General features: G+C 46.7%; 2 protein-coding genes across 6 annotated transcripts in view; both read left to right on the forward strand.

The window, feature by feature from the left end:
• Window positions 1-363: 363 nt before the first annotated feature.
• On the forward strand, window positions 364-1,633 carry cryba4 (crystallin, beta A4). 2 transcript variants are annotated; one of them, XM_054757381.1, is made up of 6 exons: window positions 364-478; window positions 664-707; window positions 797-915; window positions 989-1,130; window positions 1,199-1,341; window positions 1,427-1,633. In XM_054757381.1, the coding sequence occupies exons 2-6, from the start codon at window positions 669-671 to the stop codon at window positions 1,572-1,574; spliced, it is 591 nt and encodes a 196-aa protein (XP_054613356.1). In that variant the 5' UTR covers window positions 364-478; window positions 664-668; the 3' UTR covers window positions 1,575-1,633. The 2 variants fall into 2 exon arrangements, with proteins under 2 accessions (XP_054613356.1, XP_054613354.1); XM_054757379.1 differs by having other exon boundaries at window positions 415-574.
• Window positions 1,634-3,312: 1,679 nt separating this feature from the next.
• The window catches only part of grk3 (G protein-coupled receptor kinase 3), a 34,929-nt gene continuing 18,356 nt past the window's right edge, over window positions 3,313-19,885 (forward strand). For 2 of the 4 annotated variants that reach the window (XM_054757372.1, XM_054757373.1), the window contains exons 1-2: window positions 3,315-4,903; window positions 14,481-14,557. In XM_054757372.1, the coding sequence (XP_054613347.1) occupies window positions 4,791-4,903; window positions 14,481-14,557 (190 nt within the window). In that variant the 5' untranslated portion in view covers window positions 3,315-4,790. Of the gene's footprint in view, window positions 4,904-14,480; window positions 14,558-19,885 lie in introns of all 4 variants that reach the window. The other 2 variants (XM_054757371.1, XM_054757374.1) reach the window with 2 other exon arrangements.

The raw sequence follows: 19,885 nt of genomic DNA on the forward strand, positions 1-19,885 counted from the left end.
ATGATTTTTATGCTCATTTTGATATATTTTTGAAAGACGTTTGGATATTTCACATTACTTTTAAAATGTTAGATCTTTTTTATAGATTTTGAAATGATTTTTCATATTTTAGATGAATTTGGAGAAGTCCATTTTGAGACTGATGAATATTTGATCATGACTTTTGACACCTAATCAACGACCTCTGACCTTTGTCTTCTCATGAGCTCATTTGCATCCCGCTTCTTCATCATCGTCATGGTCATGGTGGTCCGTGCCCCCCTCCCAGCTGATAATGTGGCGTCTGCACTTCTGGTCGTCCGCAGATTAAAGCCGCCTTTGTCGTCCGGGCGCGGGGGGGGGGCGACACACAAAGGTGGCGAGGCCCCGCCCCTTTGCTGAGCGGGCCTTTCAGGATGGCCTCCTGCCAGGGGAGGCTTTAAAAGGGAGGGGGCACCAGCCTGCTCTCACTCTCGGCAGCAAAGAGCGTCAGAGCAAGGTGAGTGTCCGTCGCCCGCCCAGACCCCACATTCACCTGAGCAGTGCCTGGACCCCCACCACGGGGTCGAGGGGTGAGGCTTCCATGCCGGTGAAGGTGGGTCTCTGATCAGAACCCGGCAGCCTGTCTGGTTCTGCTGGTAACGTGGCTTCCAGGTTGTGACCCGTGCGCGTGTGTCCTTGCAGACGAGATGACTCACCACTGCACCAAGTTCTCCGGACACTGGAAGGTGAGTGGGGGGCGGCAAGTCACACAGCAATGAGGAGGATGCCCGGCGGTGTACGTGGTGGTGCTCAAACGCCGTGTCGCTGTGCGTAGATCATCGTGTTCGACGAGGAGTGCTTCCAGGGCCGGCGCCACGAGTTCACGTCCGAGTGCTGCAACGTGATGGAGTTGGGCTTCGAGACTGTGCGCTCCCTGCGGGTGGAGAGCGGGGCGTGAGTGCTCAGTGTCCGTCCAGCTACCGTGTCCGGCGTCCTCATGTCCCGCTAACGGCTTTGCTCCTTGCAGCTGGGTGGGCTACGAGCACGCCTCCTTCCAGGGCCAGCAGCTGGTTCTGGAGCGGGGCGAGTACCCCCAGTGCGACGCCTTCGGAGGGAGCAACGCCTACCACATCGAGAGGTTGACCTCCTTCCGGCCCATCGCCTGCGCCGTGAGTGGCGTCCGCGTCACGTCCGCCGTTGCGACGTCCTCCTGAGCGTGTCCTTTTTCTCCTTCCAGAACCACAGAGAGTGCCGCATGACCATCTTTGAGAGGGAGAACTTCCTGGGCCGGAAGGGCGAGCTGAGTGACGACTACCCCTCCCTGCAGGCCATGGGCTGGTGCAACAACGAAGTGGGCTCTCTGCGGGTCCAGTCCGGAGCGTGAGTGACCCCGTCCCCTCGGTCGTGCTAGCTCGCCACTCTCTGACACACAGCCCCCCCACCGCCCCACTGTGTCTCCCAACAGCTTTGTGTGCTACCAGTACCCCGGTTACCGTGGTTACCAGTACATCATGGAGTGCGACCGTCACTGCGGCGAGTACAAACACTTCAAGGAGTTCGGCTCCCACAGCCAGACACCCCAGGTCCAATCCATCCGCCGCATCCAGCAGTGACCCTTCACCTCTGACCCCCGCTGCTTTCCAGCCAAATAAACCGTCTTTCTTAAACATCAGCAGCATTTCTTTCATTCAACATCTTCATCTCATCTCATCACGCTTGGCTTCAGGGATGAGGGTTGGGGGTTGGGACGAGGCTCACACTTGGGCTTTGGGTGAGGAGTTGGGGTTTCATGCTAGCAGCATTTGGTTAGGACTACAGTCAAGGGTCAAGGATTGGGTTAGCTTTAAGGGGAAAGAGTTAGGCTAGGGTTAAGGGTTGGGGTTTCGTGTTAGGACGGCAGTTAGCGGTGAAGAATAGGTTAGCTTTAAGGGATAAGGGCTAGGTTAGGGGTTGGGGTTAGGGGTTTCATATTAGCAGCGTTTGGTTAGGATCACAGTTAAGGGTCAAGGATTGGGTTAGCTTTAAGGGGAAAGAGTTAGGCTGGGGTTAAAGGTTGGGTTAGGGTTACGCTTAAGATTTGGTTAGCAGTTGGGGGTTCATGTCAGTGTTGGGTTAGGACTATAGTTAAGGGCCAAGACATAGGTTAGCTTTCAGGGATAAATGAGTTAGGCTGCAGCTAAGGGTTGGGGTTAGGGTTAGGATTGGGGCTTCATGTTACTAGTGTTAGGTTGGGATAGGGGTTAGGGGTAAGAGTTCAGGGTTGGGTTAGGTTCTGAACTATTTGTGTTGTCGCCTGCAACACAAAGCTGAGATGTGGTGTTAGGGCAGGGGTGTCCAAAGTGCGGCCTGGGGGCGATTTGCGGTTGGCAGCTTGTTTTTTATTGTCCCGTGGCACATTGTCAAAATAAAATTAAACCCAAAACCCCCCAGCAATAATTGTGAAAAAATAGAGCAGTGATATAATACACCTTGAGGTGCAACCTAGACACATCGTCAGTGAACGGACCTGGCGTCATCGGGTGTTTCGGGTCTTAGGTCCAGACACCCTCTTCCAGGCGACCCATCCGGGGATGATCAGCCCCCGACTTGTGTCTAGGTAGCAAAACTCCGTCACTCCTCACCCCTTTTAATCCAGAGCCACCTGGAAGCTTTCTCAGCAGCTTCCAAGATGTTCTTGATGGCTCTTTGTTTCTGCTGCCCACAGATCCCAAAGAGACCCAGGACCCGATACAGGGATTGCCCTGCAAAGGAGCAAAATGTAAAGAGAAGAAGCGGAACGGTCGATACTGATAAGTAATCATAACACAAAGTTTTGTCTTGAAATATAATGTTTGTTTTTTTACAAAATTTAAGAATACATAAAAATATCGAAGTGGAGCCCCACATTCTTTGATTGATTGTCAGTATGTGGCCCTCGGAGGGAAAAGGGTTAGGCAGGTTTAACCTGGCAGAACCAGACCCGAATGATTGGTGGAAATAAAAGTGTTTCATTGCTCCAGAATGTAATGATTGCAACAAGGGGCCACATTAGCATAAAGCTAATGACCGGCGTGGCACTGTCACGTTATGTAATGTTAGCTTTCACATTGAATATACCAACATGTTCACGTTGTTTACTTTCAAAGTATTTAAACAAGAAAGAGAACATTTTCACCCTCGAGGGTCCACAGAGTTTAATGTTTGCTTTTACTGCACTGCTCAAAAATAACATTTGATGGCAACCGACTCAATACTGACAACTCTCCTGCTTTATTCCACGTTTAATGCACCGCCATTATATTAGAAACAGTCACCAGTGCCTTTTATTCATCACCTCCAACACGCGCGCACACGCACGCACCAAAATGTCGCCATCATGAAACATGCGAGAACAGGAAATAGCATACTTCCGTGTTGTCTAACGATGTCTCAAGTGTTTCATTAACATTTTAATGTTCAACAATGTTCTTGTGACCCGAACCACCCGAACCGTGGCGAGCAGAGTGGTGCGGTACCACCGGTCCGGCTCCAGGCTGCGAGCTGCTCCGGGTTTTGGAAGCCCTCCCGCCGCAGTGGGAGGAAGTTGAGCCACAAGGCAGCGCAGCCACCGCGTTAAAGACGAGAGAAAAACACGGAGACTAGGGGTTTCCACGGGACACGCACGGTACCGGAGTCGGGGTCCGGACATCTCGTGAGACACCGGAGAGAGGACAGAGTCTCCCGGCACTCGCTTCGGAGGGCCACCGGACACTGAGCCGCTCACTATAGCCGAGCCGACGGAAGATCCTCCAGCTCGGCTAGCCTGGTAGGAAGGAGTCGCCCGGAGCTGGCGGAGCACGAAGACCCGCAACCCCTCCTGTTTGTAGAGATCAGTGCGGTCGACGAGACGCCAGCGTCTCGGTGCGGTACACTTCCGCGCCACCTCCGCCGGTCGACACGTTCCTCCCCGCCGTTTACTGCTTTAGTTTGTCCGCCATTTGACTTAAAAGTTCCGAGTGTTTCTGGCGCCCCCTCCCCCTCCTCCAGCGTCACTGGCAGTCCCCAGGCAGCCCTCCGCGCTGGCTGCCCCGGCGACGCGACGACGCTTCACTAACACTCGGCCTGGACGCTGCGGGGTCATTTTTAGGAGACTTTTGGAGACACTGGATGTTTTCTTGTGAAGGAACGCAGCCTGACTCGAAGCTGCCGGCTAGCAGCGCAGCTAGCCCGCTAGTCTGTTAGCTCCGCAGCTAGCTGCATGCTAACTAGCAAAGCAAACATCGACGGTAGCTTCTGACGTGATCGAGCGTCGCAGGCAGCAGCCTGAGGGACATAGTCTCTCGTCCTCCTCAGTCCGGGACCAGACCAGACGACGTTTCGGGCCGAGGCAGGCAGCTCTCCGTGTGGACTGTGTGGAACGCAAAGGAGGCGCGCTAGCTTGTGTTTGCTGGCTGGAAGACATTTGCATTGCTCTCACACAAGAAGACACTTTTCAAGCACGCAGCTGGAGGATTAGTCCACCTGCCCTCCATCCTCCCTCCTCAACACAGCCTGTGTGGACAGACCAGCGTGGACATTGTTCCGGGGGACGGATGCTGCATCGGGGACAGGCCGTCAATCCCGTGCGTGTGACGGCAGCGTGCACGGAGAAGCTGTTGCCTTAAATGGGATCGAAATAAAAAGCAAGCATCGAATCTTTGATTGGCAACTACTCCTCCTCCAAGCCAATGATGACACTCTGAGGACACGGTCGACAGCCAGGACACCCGCCCTCCTCCTCCCCCCACCCTACCCCGGGACATTGATGGTGGTCTCATCTGGTGGAGGACCTCTGTGTTTTTGAAGCTCCACGCAAAAGTCTGCTGAGAAAGATGGCGGACCTGGAGGCAGTGTTGGCTGATGTCAGCTACTTGATGGCGATGGAGAAGAGCAAGTCCACTCCAGCAGCACGCGCCAGCAAGAAGATCATCCTGCCCGAGCCCAGGTAACGCGTGTAGACACACACACACACACACACACACACACACACCTGGAGATGCTCAGTAACATTTGATGTGATGGATGCATCAATCTGTCATACACACTCATCCTCATCCTCATCCTCATCCTGCAGCTGCTCCTTCTCAACATGACATGCAGCATGCAGCATGCATGCACTCACCTGCCTAAACACCCCTGGCTTCACGCATGTGTTCATGTTGTACACAAGCACACAACGGCGTAGACGCACAGAACGCCGTAGCAGAAGCACACAACGCCGTAGTAGTAGAAGCATACAACACTGTAGTGTACTGCATATGATACATAGTATACTGTATGTTAGGGGTGCAACGATGCACACAATTCAGGGTTCGGTTCGATACGTTTGTGTTACGGTTCGATATTTTTTCGATCAAAAAAAAAATGACCTGGCCTTTTTTTAGTCAGAATTTTATTGAATTTGCCGACATTTGTCTCATTTTTCAACATTTTGAGCATGGCATGAATGTGGCAGGCAGAGCTCAGTGGCTCCGTGCTTGACAACGCAACCTGAGCCACAGCAGATGATGGCAGACACGCTGGCTTTCAGCACAGAGCACCGGCAGAAGTTGATCCAGTCAATAGGAAACCGAGTACTGTTCCATACAGGGCTCACGGTTCGGTACGCATGTGTATTGAGCGGTTCGATACAGATACACGTATTGTTACACCCCTGGTATATATAGTACGTATACCACATATAGTACATACTACGTACTGCATCGTGTACTACACGGTTTATTCTTGGGAAACTACCATATTTTTTGTCAAATTGTGACTTTTTTCTCATTATTATTATTATTACTATTTGATTTGATTCTCCTAATATGGCGACTTTCATCTTGTAAAATTGTCAAATAAAGTGAAAGAAAATTTTATTTTGAATAGCTGTTAGTAGTAAAGCAATGTTTCTTATTGGTTGAAGGGTAGTGTTGATAGTTGCTGCTGGTAGCCCCGCCCCCATCTGTACTGACCAATGGCAGCACCCTGCTCTCCTCTCATCCGCTTGTCTTTGTTTACTTTGTTGACGTATTTCAGCGGGAAAGTCCCAAACAGGAGACTTTTCAAGGTGTGGCTTCTCCTTGGCACTATCGCCAGCCAAAGACGCCATAATCACTTCCCGTCCCTCACGGTGAGCGTGTTCCGTGTGGGACGTGGCTACGCTTCTGTTCCGTAGCCAATAACGGGATGATGTCGTGATTGGGCGGCAGGGATTTCAAAATAAAGTCCCGTCAGGAGTGAATGAGGTTTGATCCAATCAGGGATGTATTGTGTATCATCTCTTAATCACATCTTGACGCGCGGCGAGATCAGGATATTTGTCTGAGGACGTCACGGGGATTATCGCGTCTGACAGCCGCCATGCTAATTGACCTCGGCGCTCGTCAGCCGCGCGGGCAAACACTGACGCCAGAGGTTAATCCCGGGATTGGACGCCAGTGATCCCGGGATTGGAAAGCTGGAGGCGTAGCCAGCGTGCATGTCGTGGCATCCTGAGATCACGAGGCTGATTAGCGCGTTAGCGGCCCTGAAACAGGAAGCAGTGCGGCGAGGCAGCGCTCTGTGCTGCTGTGTCAACACATGGGGGAGTCTCACTTTCTTTTTCAACGACAACCGTGACACGTGCACGCGTATAAAGCCACGCTGCTGCCATAAAAAGAACTAAGGCAACACAAGTATGGAGCAGATACATCAAAGATTGATTATTAATGATGATGTTCAGCATCACGCTAACTTTATTAGCCTGGGGAACTGCGCTTCATAGACTTTCCAGCACTCACACATAGAACCCTGACATTTAAAATCCACCTCAAATGCGCTCACTTCCTGTTTACTTTCTGTTTGCAATGCTAGAGTTAGCCAGCTAACTCCAGGAAGCAGGCGAGGCGGTAAAGGCACACGAGACGTGTGCAAACCCCGCCACCGTGCACGTGTGAGGGCCCGGGTAAATGTGGCCCCCGACGGTCGCACGCTGCTGACACATTCTTGGCGGTCGGAGCCTCAGAACTCTCGCAGGGAGGTGAGATGTTGGTTGGGGAGGGGGGCACTGAGAGGGCCGCTGTGGACCTGCACTGCTTTTTAGACACAAGTCACCCCGAGTCTTTAAGCAACATGTGTGGTTTTTTTTTTTTTTTTTTTTTTTACAATATTTGTATTTATATTTTAATTTATTTTTTCAAACTTTTTTACTATAATACTTTTTAATTATTTGATATAATTTGAATATTTTGAAAACATGTATGAAGTATTATTATTTTGTATTTTTTAAATACATATTAGTAATAAAAAAGAGAACATGTTTCTTGCTAAATGTATCGTCAATTTTGACAGATTTTTTAATTCATGATGGAAGAAATGAATTACACTAACGTAACGTGGTTACAAGTTGATGAGCCTTCACGCAGTAATAATATCAATAGTTAATCATAATAATCAATGATAAAAACTAATAATAATGTGTCATTATTAACTCATTCAATCGCAGCCATTTTTCAAAAGACAACCCCTTCATTATCTGCTATTTTACACCATTTTGACAGATTTTTTCCAGGCACACGGAATATTGTGTTCTATGGAACCTACCAAAGGAAGGATTAGACTCCCGTCTTTCATCGGAAAGAAAAAGTTTGTTTCTGCTTTTTTCCGTTCTTTAGTGATCAGCAGTAGAACATAGGTACGTTTCAGGAAAATATCAGTTCCCAAGCGGCGAAAACGATCCTCGTAGTCCCGCGGAACATTACGTGGGGACCGCACCACCTTGGAACAAAGTGCCAGCCAAGCTTTGAGCTTCACAAGTCTGCCACCCCGTGTCCCCCTGCTCCAACGTAGCAGGAACTCTGCCGTGTCAGCCAGGTGAGAATAGTGTGGTTGGTTTGGCTCCCCCGTACTCTTGTTTCGCATGTTAAGTCATTCCTGACGATCATACGCCAGCAGAGAGGCAATGGTCCTCACAACAAACGATAAAACAAGATTTACGGCTAGCCAGACATGGCGGCTTATATTATGTCGTACAATTAATGTAAAAATGGTCTAAAAATGCAGATAATATCAATTATTGACGATAGTTTGGAGCACAATTATCGACCAGCAAAGTTTGTTAACATAAACAACACAAAAAAGGGTTGTTTTACATCCAGACAACAATTTATTTACAAATATAACACCATGAACTGTTGACAGTTTTCACATTTGAAACTGAACTGTGCATGTGTGCATGCGTTAAAATTTCCCTACAGTGCGTAGTAACCTTCTGCACGCTACACTCCTCCACGCTCTCCCACTTCCTCCTTGCCGTTGAGTGTGTTAATGCATGCAAAAAGATCCATGCTTTTATGGCTTTAAACTCATCTAACAGTCACCTCTTGCATCATCACCTCTTTTTGCCTCTAGTGCAAGACAAAAAAGGCATATAAATATGTCATTGGGAGCGAGCGTTAGAGTGTAACACAACGTATAAATAAGTCTATGACATTGGATGAGTTAATGAATGATACCACTGCAACTATTCCCACTGAAATGAATGTGATTTTCCCACATTTCTACCCATTCAAACGGCCAATAAGGACTTTACACACCCCACTTTACGCGTCTTTGTGGCACATTTAGCGTCACGTCATCAGCTTAGCGTCGCCGTGGTCGCCCCGCCTCCTCGCCAAGTAGCAGCAGCAGCTGGGAATAAAAAAAAAAAGCTGAGTCAAAGTTGAAGGAGGTCTTCCACGCTTCATGAGATCGTTGCGTTCCTTCACACACACAGGCACAGGCTGACTGTCAGTAAAGTCAATAAAAGATTGATACATGAACTTGACGCCACGTTGTCAATAAAATGTAATAAAGGTGGGGATTTAACACTAGTGTGTGCGTGTGCGTGCGTGTGTGAAGTCAATATTGAAGGAGTGTTGCTAGGATGTTGATAGTTGACATATCAACTGGTATGACTGCATCCTTTGTCTGGGGGCTGTTCTTTCATGGATGTATTCTTATGATGACATTCATCATGTATAACCGTGTGTGTGTGTGTGTGTGTGTGTGTGTGTGTGTGTGTGTGTGTGTGTACTTCCTATAAAGTGTGTGAAATGTTGTCTGCTGATGACTGCGACACACAAAGAGGAAGTGTTTATTTAGCCGGCCCCGCCCCGCCCACCACTCTCAGTCACGTGATCCCCACCACCCTTAGCACCGCGCTCCTGTCAATCAAGCCACCTCTCTGCCTCGGGGCGGGCGCCATGTTGCCATGGCCACAATCTAGGCCCACCAAAGAGGAAGTACTCTTTGTCACTTCCATCACTGTATACACTACTACATGTACTTACATTATTACCACTACATGGATTATTACATACAGACCCTTTCCAAAAAATTAGAATGTCATGGAAAAGTTGTTTAATTTCCATAATTCCATTCAAAAAGTTAAACTTTCATAGATTATAGATTCAGGGCCCACAATTTAAACGATTTCAAGTATTTGTTTATTTTTACATAATTTGGGCTTCCAGCTCATTAAACCCACGAAAACAGGAATTCAAAAAATTAGAATACTGTGAAGAAATCAGCCCAAATTTTGCAGGGCATGAATGTTTTAAACTGAGTGTCACACACTAATCATCTACTAAACTCAAATCACCTGCACAGGCTTCCCCAGGTGTCATTAAATTGCTTCAGTTTGGTTCAATTGTCTCAGTTGGGTTCAATATGGGGAAGACTGCAGACATGACAACTGGCCAGAAGACCATCATTGATACCCTCCATAGGATGGGTAAGCCACAAAAGTTCATAGCAAAGGAGGCTGGTTGTTCACAGAGTGCTGTGTCCAAGCATATCAATGGAAAGTCTAGAGGAAGGGCAAAATGTGGCAGGAGAAGATGCACCAGCAAAAGAGATGACCGTGGGCTTCAGCGGATTATCAAACAGGGAAGATTCAAGAATCTGGCAGAGATCCAGAAAGAGTGGAATGAGGCGGGAGTCGCAGCTTCAAAAACCACCACATTCAGACGCATCCGGGAGATGGGCTACAACTGTGGGGTTCCTCGGGTCAAGCCACTTCTGAACCTGAGCCAACGTAGGAAGCGTCTCCACTGGGCCAAGGAGAAGAAGGACTGGACTGTTGGCCAGTGGTCCAAGGTCCTCTTTTCCCATGAAAGTAAAGTGTGCCTTTCATTTGGGAGTCACGGTCCAAGGGTTTGGAGGAAGACGGGTGAGGAACAGAAACCAAGCTGCCTGAGGTCCAGTGTGAAATATCCACAGTCTGTCATGATTTGGGGTGCAATGTCCGGTGCAGGTGTTGGTAAACTCTGCTTTCTTAAATCCAAAGTCACCGCAACAGTCTACCAGAATGTTTTAGAGGACTTCATGATTCCTTCTGCTGAGGATCTGTACGGAGATGCAGATTTCATCTTCCAGCAGGACCTGGCCCCTGCCCATACCGCCAGAAGCACCAAAACCTGGTTTGATACCCATGCCATCACAGTGCTTGACTGGCCAGCCAACTCAGCGGACCTAAACCCCATTGAGAATCTATGGGGTATTCTCAAGAGGAACATGAGGGGCACCAGACCCAACAACAAAGAAGAGCTGACAGCAAGCATCAAGGAAATCTGGGCTTCCATAACTCCCAGGCAATGCCACAGGCTGATTGCTTCAATGCCACGTGGCATCGAGGCAGTGATTAAGGCAAAGGGATTCCCAACCAAGTATTGAAGATTGACATATCGTTTTGAAAGTACCATATTTTGATTGATTTTCATGTGATCCTAATTTCTAACTTTTTTCCTGCAAAAACTGAGAAGTAAATGGTGATTTCTTCACAGTATTCTAATTTTTTGAATTCCTGTTTTCGTGGGTTTAATGAGCTGGAAGCCCAAATTACGTAAAAATAAACAAATAAATACTTGAAATTGTTTAAATTGTGGGCCCTGAATCTATAATCTATGAAAGTTTAACTTTTTGAATGGAATTATGGAAATTAAAACAACTTTTCCATGACATTCTAATTTTTTGGAAAGGGTCTGTGTTTTACTACTAAATGTATTATTATTGGGATTTATATTACTACTGCATTGCTCATTATTACCTAGATTGCTACTACATCTTTCTATTACTTGGGGTTGGGCAATATGGACCTTAGCATGTATCACAATATTTGTGGGCTGTATCAGGACATGATGGAGTCTTGTATAAAAAGCTAACCTGAACCCCTACACTGCGCTCCAAATGATAATGCAAATGATATTTTTCTCTGATCGCACATCACATCAACCTTTTTAGAGTACAATTTTTGGGCAAAAATAAAAACTTGAAATGCACTGTTCCCCATGATTATGCACAGCAGAGTTTCAAAGCATTTCACTGCTCAAGAAGCAAAAATGGTCATTTGTTGAATTTGTAGCATCAGGAGGTCATATTTACCGAAAGCAAAAGCTATTTCAATCACTAACCTTTGAACAGGCCAAGTTACATGTTCACGTGAGATCTCTTCTCTGATGGAACCTTCACAATTCTTACATTGAACTTGGGAGTTTTGGAGCGTTTCTGCTTGAATATCTGTGCAGGATGTCAGAATAGCCTCCCACAGCTGCTGTTTTGTTGCAATCTGATTTTTTGCTTGACGATGCTCCATAGGTTCTCAATTGGCTTGAGGTCAGGGGGCAAAAAAGGGGGGCCAAACCATGAGTTTCTTTCCTATTTTGCCCATAACAGCCAATGAGAGAGGGAGGTATTGCTTGCATCATGAGATGGAGCATTGGCATGCATGTCAGAAGCTCTACAATACATACTTTGCTGAGGTCATTTTCACACCTTCAATGACCATAAAGGGCCTACCAGCTTTCTCCCAATGTAAACATGAGTCAGCCACCTCCTTGCTGAGATACCCTGGCCATACTCTACTTCATCCATCCGGACCACCCGAGGTTGCAGTAAACAGATTGTTTGGAAAATTGATCTTCATGGATTTGTTGACCCACTGCAAGCCTTTCTGCTCGTGAGTATTGGTGAGGGGTGGCCAAATAGTAGGTTGATGCATACACGCATGCCTGTGGTGTGTCCTGCACCTTGAGGTTCATGTGACTTGAGAAGCACCAGCAGCTTGAAATACCTGTTTGCTGCTCTGTAATGGCTTTTTAGCAGGTGCTCTCTTCATTCCAGAAACATTTCTCATGATGCTTTTGTCAGCACGATCCCGGCTGTCTCTCAGTCCACCACAAATGTCTTCACCGTACGATCGGTTTTGTGAATGATTGAATGTTTTCATGCCTTGCCCAGGGCATTGCAGCATTTGGTGCTTTTTCTTTCCCGTATTGTTTGAAGTTTGTGGCATGCTTAGTGATGCGGAACATCATTTTGAAGTAGTTTTCTTTTCATTGGGCTCACCTGGCAAACTAACGATGACAGTTGTCCGGGATTGATATCGGTAATCCAATGCCATCCATCCATTTCATCACTAAAATCCTATTTGCACAATGATTTGGAACACACTTTATAAGTAAATACACTTGTCTCAAATTGTAAAGCACGTTTATTGATTTATTAGTGACCAAGCGTGCAATACATTAAATCTTCCAAACTAAGCGTTTCGTATTTTTGACTGGGTAAGTGTAGACGTGCTCGCTGGTGCTGTCTCGCGCTTCATGACGCACACTTCGTACTCAACTCTGTGTTTGCGCTTGAGATGGTAGAACAAATTTGTCGTGATGCCACCTCTTGCCATCAACGTTGCGTTGCAAACTTTGCATATTATGGTCTCTTGCTCCACATCTGCTCATTTTACACGTATATTTACCAGCATAGCATGTGTGCTTTATGGGTTATATTTTCTATGACACTCTTATTTTCAAATTCCATTTTTATTGCTTGTTTCTGTTTATAATTTCTTATTTCTTAACATTGGAATAATTTATACCGCTATATAAATATTACCGCCCAGCCCTAATATTACTATTAGATATATTATTCATACTCCCATTACTAATACATGGATTGGGATTTATATTACTACTACATATTTTAGTAGTACTTACACTACTGCATGTTATAGTTATATGCTTATATTACTACTACATTTATTATGATTGGGATTTATTTGACTACTACATGCAGCACTACTGCACAGTACACCATAGCACAGTAACAGTACACAGCACTACTGCACAGTACACCATAGCACGGTAACAGTACACAGCACTACTGCACAGTACACCATATCACGGTAACAGTACACAGCACTACTGCACAGTACACCATAGCTCGGTAACAGTACACAGGCACTACTGCACAGTACACCATAGCACGGTAACCGTATGGTAACAGTACACGGCACTACTGCACAGTACACCATAGCACGGTAACAGTACACAGCACTACTGCACAGTACACCATAGCACGGTAACAGTACACAGCACTACTGCACAGTACACCATAGCACGGTAACAGTACACAGCACTACTGCACAGTACACCATAGCACAGTAACAGTACACAGGCACTACTGCACAGTACACCATAGCACGGTAACCGTATGGTAACAGTACACAGGCACTACTGCACAGTACACCATAGCACGGTAACCGTATGGTAACAGTACACGGCACTACTGCACAGTACACCATAGCACGGTAACAGTACACAGCACTACTGCACAGTACACCATAGCACGGTAACAGTACACAGGCACTACTGCACAGTACACCATAGCACGGTAACCGTATGGTAACAGTACACAGGCACTACTGCACAGTACACCATAGCACGGTAACCGTATGGTAACAGTACACGGCACTACTGCACAGTACACCATAGCACGGTAACAGTACACAGCACTACTGCACAGTACACCATAGCACGGTAACAGTACACAGCACTACTGCACAGTACACCATAGCACGGTAACAGTACACAGCACTACTGCACAGTACACCATAGCACAGTAACAGTACACAGGCACTACTGCACAGTACACCATAGCACGGTAACCGTATGGTAACAGTACACAGGCACTACTGCACAGTACACCATAGCACGGTAACCGTATGGTAACAGTACACGGCACTACTGCACAGTACACCATAGCACGGTAACAGTACACAGCACTACTGCACAGTACACCATAGCACGGTAACAGTACACAGGCACTACTGCACAGTACACCATAGCACGGTAACCGTATGGTAACAGTACACAGGCACTACTGCACAGTACACCATAGCACGGTAACCGTATGGTAACAGTACACGGCACTACTGCACAGTACACCATAGCACGGTAACAGTACACAGCACTACTGCACAGTACACCATAGCACGGTAACAGTACACAGCACTACTGCACAGTACATGATGGGATGTTTGTGTGTTTGTGTGTGAGGTGGTAATGCTTCCAATGGGGGGTGTTAATTGATTCATTCTTCCCACTGCCTCCCCTCATTAACACCTGTTCCCAGAGGGGGGGTGCATGTATCTCTCCTGTGCCTCCCGTCTCAGGGGACGGCTGTGCGCTGCGCGTCCAGTGATGGCGGCGGCAGGCTATTAATGCACTTCCTGTTTTTCTCCACAGCATCCGCAGCGTGATGCAGAAGTACTTGGAGGAACGCGACGAGCTCACCTTTGACAAGATTTTCAACCAGAAGATCGGTAAGCATAGCGAGCTCTTTGCTGCGACAGGACGTCGATGTGATGTGCGCCTGCCTGCAGCCATGTGCTGTCCGTATGCTCACGTGCACGCAAACCCCCCCCCAGCCCCCAAACGGGTCCGGTTGAGACGATGATGTTAGCGTGAGCCTCCAGGAAGCTGAAGCTCCTCTTCAGTCAGGAAGTGTGGCAGCGAGCTCAGCTGGCCCACAGGCTTCATCAGCGTTACTTACTCTTCCCCCCACACCACCACCACCACCATCAGCCCCCCTGAGAATAGACAGCCTTAATTGGCATTGCCTCGACTCCTTGTGGCTGCTTCTTTACTTATGCTAACTCTCTCTGTCTTTGTGTGTGTGTGTGTGTGTGTGTGTGAGAGATCTTCCGCCTTTGTAATCACGTTGTGACAGCACAACAGGAAGTGATGCGTGTCACACTGCCTGAGTGCAGCGTTGAAACACACACTGAAAGTCCTTTAGAAATACTTGAAGTGAAGTACTTATACTGCACTTTTAGCAAGGCTGCTAATAGTACTTCCTCAGCAGGGAGTAAAACGTTGTCCTGATGCCAGCAGATTGCAGCCTTTGTGGTCCTTGGACTTGTTAGAAGACAAGAAAGGGTTCTGTGGGTGGAGATCTTCTCACTTGGCATCATGCAAGAGTAAAACGTTGACTTTGCGAACAGGCGAGCTAGCGCTGGTGGCGCTGTACTGTAGTCTCACGGCATTGAATTGGTGAATTGGGGGGGGGGGGCGCGTCCTCAATAACGCCATGTGACCTCCTGTTTGTATTCTTCTTCTCTCAGCAGCCCAGTGGGACTCTTTATCCAGAACGTTTGGGTTGGGTTGTGTGAAGCAGATAATCATTGTGGTGATGAGCGTATTAGACCAGCGCCTCCCCTTGGTGGTTCTGGTTCCGGTTCCGGTTCTGGTTCCTCATTCTTGAACCCATTTCTTCATCATGTCCCTTCCTTTCTCACTCTGCCTTGGCATTCTCCCTCTCCATCTGTCAGACTTCTGGAATGGATGATGGAGAGTTGTGTGTTGCCTAGCAACTGTGGTTGCCATGGCGACTGCAGGAGTGCAGCATGAGCTTGCGGTCGGGGAGAAATGAAATTGATGGAAGGATGAATAAAAGAGGTGACGAGGAGAGAAGAAGAAGGCGAGGCCAGACACTCTTTTCTTCTTCTTCATCTTCTTCTTGTCCTTTCCCACAATGCGTTGTTCCTCCTGCGGGCCGGCGCGTGCTCGATGGCAGACTGTCCCCGCCTCCGGTGCTGCCATCGCACTGTCTTCACGTCCAGGATTCTGCTCCCGGCCAACTGGACTCAAAAAGAACACGCTAGCGTGTCCGCGCAGGAAAGATGACTTTCATCTTGTTATGCAACTTTTTCACCTTCAATGCCAATATCGCATCCTTGTCCGATATCAATGCGATACCATATCAGCCGGAGTCCAACGTGCTCTTCTTTGCCACGTTGGTATTTTGTAAGATATGCTAGCAAGTTATGTGTATATTTGTTTACATTTTCCAAATACATTTCAACTTTCTTCTGAAATAATCTTCATATATTTTCTTCTCATAACATTTGGACTTTGTTCCCAAATATAATGGAAACTTTATTTTATTTTAGTTTGTCATAATATTACGACTTGAAAAAAAATATGAATATGTCTTAGAATTGTTTATATTATTAGTAATTATATTTTTAGTAATAATAAAATACACTAAGTCCCCTACTAACGAACATCCGACGTGCGAACTTTCAGAGATACGAACACAAGCCGACTAGTCTATATTTTCATGTGTTTTGCCTTATAAGTCCATATTTATACTGTACATGCTTGACCAGCAGAGGGCGCTGTGACACTGCTAATGGGACCAACAGCGGGAGAACAAGAGGAGGAGGGGAGGAGAGAGAAAGCTAAATTGTAGCTGTATGATACAACCCGGACAGAGCGTGTGATTAAAGTTTATGAAGAGTTAATAGGCCTGCTTAATTCTACACCACCCACAGAACACTACCTCTTTTAGAAGAGTCTAACCACCACCACCATTTGTCCTTTTTTTCAATAACTCCTCCTCCTCCACCACAACGACGTATGCTCAACCACCCCTCTTCAAAGGTAAATAACATTTATCATTACGTATTATTATATCACTTTTATTATTGTTTTTTTCATTAATGATCCTGGTTTAATATTACTACTGCATCCAAACTCATATTTACATACATACACATATACTGTATATGTATACACGTACATGTAGTACCTATATCGTAATATTTTTTTATTTTTAATCTTCACAAATGTTCTTTTTGTAATATTACGACTTTATTCCTGTAACATTGTAACCGGTTCCCCAACCTAATTTTCCATAATGTACAGATTCAGTTGTTTTGTTTCTCATAAGATTGCGACTTTAAAAAACATATTTTTTCTTAAATATTTCCACTTTATGCTACTAAAATTGTGTTATTTTTGTTCATATTATTATTCTCATAAAATTACATTTTCTCTGAATATTTTGACCTTAGTCTTGTAAAATTACTGCTGTTTAGTTTTTTTTTGTTTGTTTTTTTAAAAAAATGATATTATTAGTACGTGCTGCAGGCCATTGGAACACCCCCAGGCTGCACTTTGGACACCCCTGAGGGATTTAGGAGTGTGGAATGTTGGAAAAGATTTATTTCTCCACCTGCGTAGTCTTGAGAATATCCTCGTGCTGTTTTCTGTGACGCTGCTTCAAATGTGCGATGAGGTCATATTAAACGTCCTCAGCTCTGTGCCGCCACTGGAAACTTCTCCATGACAAGTTTTGCACTCGGCTACAACGTCTTTCACAAAAAATACGCTGTCACTCCTACCCCTTTGCTGCTTTGTTAGCACGTTAGCACACGCTGTTGTGACCAGATGGGTTTTATCCCGCTGCTGCTGGTGCGACGTGCCAGAATGGACTGCTTGTATCAGAGTGCTGATATTGGAGATTTTAGAAACAGGCCAATATCACCTGATGCTCTTTGCTAATATCAGCTGAGGACACCTGTAATACTGCTATTGTCTTTAGGACAAACATTAAGAATATCCCCTTTTACATGTTAGCCAGCATATTGCTAATATTGTTGCTAATAACGCCCTGATGTCAAAACAAACGGCATGAAGACAACATTCTTGGGTGTAGATGAATATAGATATTTATCATGAGGATACCAAGCCATAATGCTATCAAAACTGCTTTGTTTATTTTATTATTATTCTGTGCCTTTCCTCACATTTTGGCGGGCCTTGACATGCGTGAAAGCATAGCAATGCTTGCAAGGATCACGATGCACGATATCTTTTTTTCCCAAACTGATAACTTTCTGCTTCTCAACCGATATGATATCGATATCCAGTTACTTTTTTCCATGTGCCTTTTATTTAAAATGTACATGCAAGTGTAGTTTGTGCACACCTGGAGGTAAGAAGGACTGGAACAAATTAGAATTTGTTGATTTGTCCTAATCAAATATCATGACATTACTACTACCACATCACTACAATCAGGAGAACCAGAGTATGGGGGGGAGGAGCCACCTGACGTGGCACACGCTCCGAGCAGCCAGTGTGATGCCACGGAGGTCTCTGGCAAAGCTTTTGCACTTTTAAAACGCTGCGCCGCTGGCGTTTCAGGTGGCTGCTAAGGTGGGTTGAGTTTTCGAGGCTCGCGAAGTGATCATCGGGCGGGCGGCAGCTAATGCAGCCAAAACACGGGTCACTCGCCCGTGTGTGCGTGGCAGTCGGAGGTCTAAAGGCTGGGTTATACTTTCCACCCGAACGAGCCGTGCGGAAAAGAGCCGTGAGGAAACCCGCTCGAGAGACTGTGTGACTTTATACTCGGTGCGGCGTCTGCTCCCAAACTGCAGGGGCAGTATATCAAAAACACGTGTCTACCACGGTACTAAACTAAAGCGGAAGAAGTTTGGCACTGTTTACTTGACTTCCACTTGCGCGTTTACTTCTTGAAGAAGAGGAATTGTGTTCTATTTGTTTGCTGCTGTGACAGAAAAGGAAGAGAAGCTGGTCCACTCGTCCTTTGAATAGGAGTGCTGCAGTCGTCATTCTTCCCACCACAGGGCCTTGTGCCCGGGCAGGAGAATGTGCTTCCAAAAGGGCATTCTGAACACGGCAAAAGAAAATAAAAACCAAACAACTTGACATAAAACACAACTTGTGTCAGTGTTTCTTTATGCTTAAACTAATGTGCGTGGGCGCAAAAATGACGTCCGCACAGACCTCGTGGCTGCGGAAAGCATAAAACAGGCTTAAGGCGGATAGCCCGAAAAGTGGTTGGATTGGTGGGGCTGCCTGGGGGGTCCTGCTGGAGCTCGCATCCAAAGTCTCCTTAAAGAAGGCGCCCGATCCTCTCAGTTTCGCCAGTGATTTTGAAAAAGTAAGTCAAATGTATTTTGTCTAAATGTTATGGTTCCCCTTTCATGTCATATAGCCCAGGGGTCACCATCCCTGGGCATCCCTTCAGAAGAAACGACGTTCTGGGTGACCGGAAACCGACCCATTTTTTAAAAAAATGGCTACCAGATTGTGAAAGTCTGAAAACGCCGGCTTGTGGGTTTCCGTGTAGACGAGCAACCCGCTTCTTTCTGAAAACAATGACGTCACCAACCTGTCGCTGTCACGTGACCAGAAGTGAGCTTTGACCACAAGCTAACATAATATTGGAGCATTTGGACTGGCATGACTCTTCTGATATTTTGCTGTCTTGTAATCCAAAACGACTCGTAGAAGTCATTCACTTGGTCGTAAGTCCAGACGAGCCTAGGAAACCGGAAGGTAATGGACTTATGCTAGTGGTGGGCAAACTGTGGCCCGCCGGCCACATCAGGCCCGCCAAGCGTGTTAATCCGGCCCACCGAGCATTTCCAGTGTAGCCGGCAACATGACCTGCAGTGCTAATGTGGCACGCTTGAGTTGCCAAAATAGTCCGATGCAATCTGTAGCTTGTAGAACAAAGCCGTCCAAACATCACACACGCTGCACAAGGTAACCCACCCACTGCACCGTGCGGGCTTACAAATAAATATCTACGCACAATACCCATGCCAAAAAAACACCCATATACTGTATTCCCCACCGCAAGGCATGCTGGGTAGCTTGTGGTACTCTTGCTCCCAACATTTTGCCATGTTTGTTGCATTTTTGCTTGATTGCAAAATATGCCGAGGAGGTGGTCAGCGAAGTAAACAAGGAGTTAGCATGCTCTCGATAGCTAGTGTTTCATTGTTCGTACCTCATATCGTTGTGGCTGCTGGACTACCCAGCATGCCTTGCAG

Source organism: Dunckerocampus dactyliophorus, chromosome 17 (genome assembly GCF_027744805.1).
Source record: "Dunckerocampus dactyliophorus isolate RoL2022-P2 chromosome 17, RoL_Ddac_1.1, whole genome shotgun sequence".
In the NCBI taxonomy this organism is placed as follows: Eukaryota; Metazoa; Chordata; class Actinopteri; order Syngnathiformes; family Syngnathidae; genus Dunckerocampus; species Dunckerocampus dactyliophorus.

Coding starts and splice junctions, on each gene's coding strand:
- cryba4 (XM_054757381.1), top strand. CDS start 669: ATGACTCACCACTGCACCAAGTTCTCCGGACACTGGAAG. Junction 916..988: donor CTGCGGGTGGAGAGCGGGGC/GTGAGTGCTCAG, acceptor TGCTCCTTGCAG/CTGGGTGGGCTACGAGCACG. Junction 1,131..1,198: donor TCCGGCCCATCGCCTGCGCC/GTGAGTGGCGTC, acceptor TTCTCCTTCCAG/AACCACAGAGAGTGCCGCAT.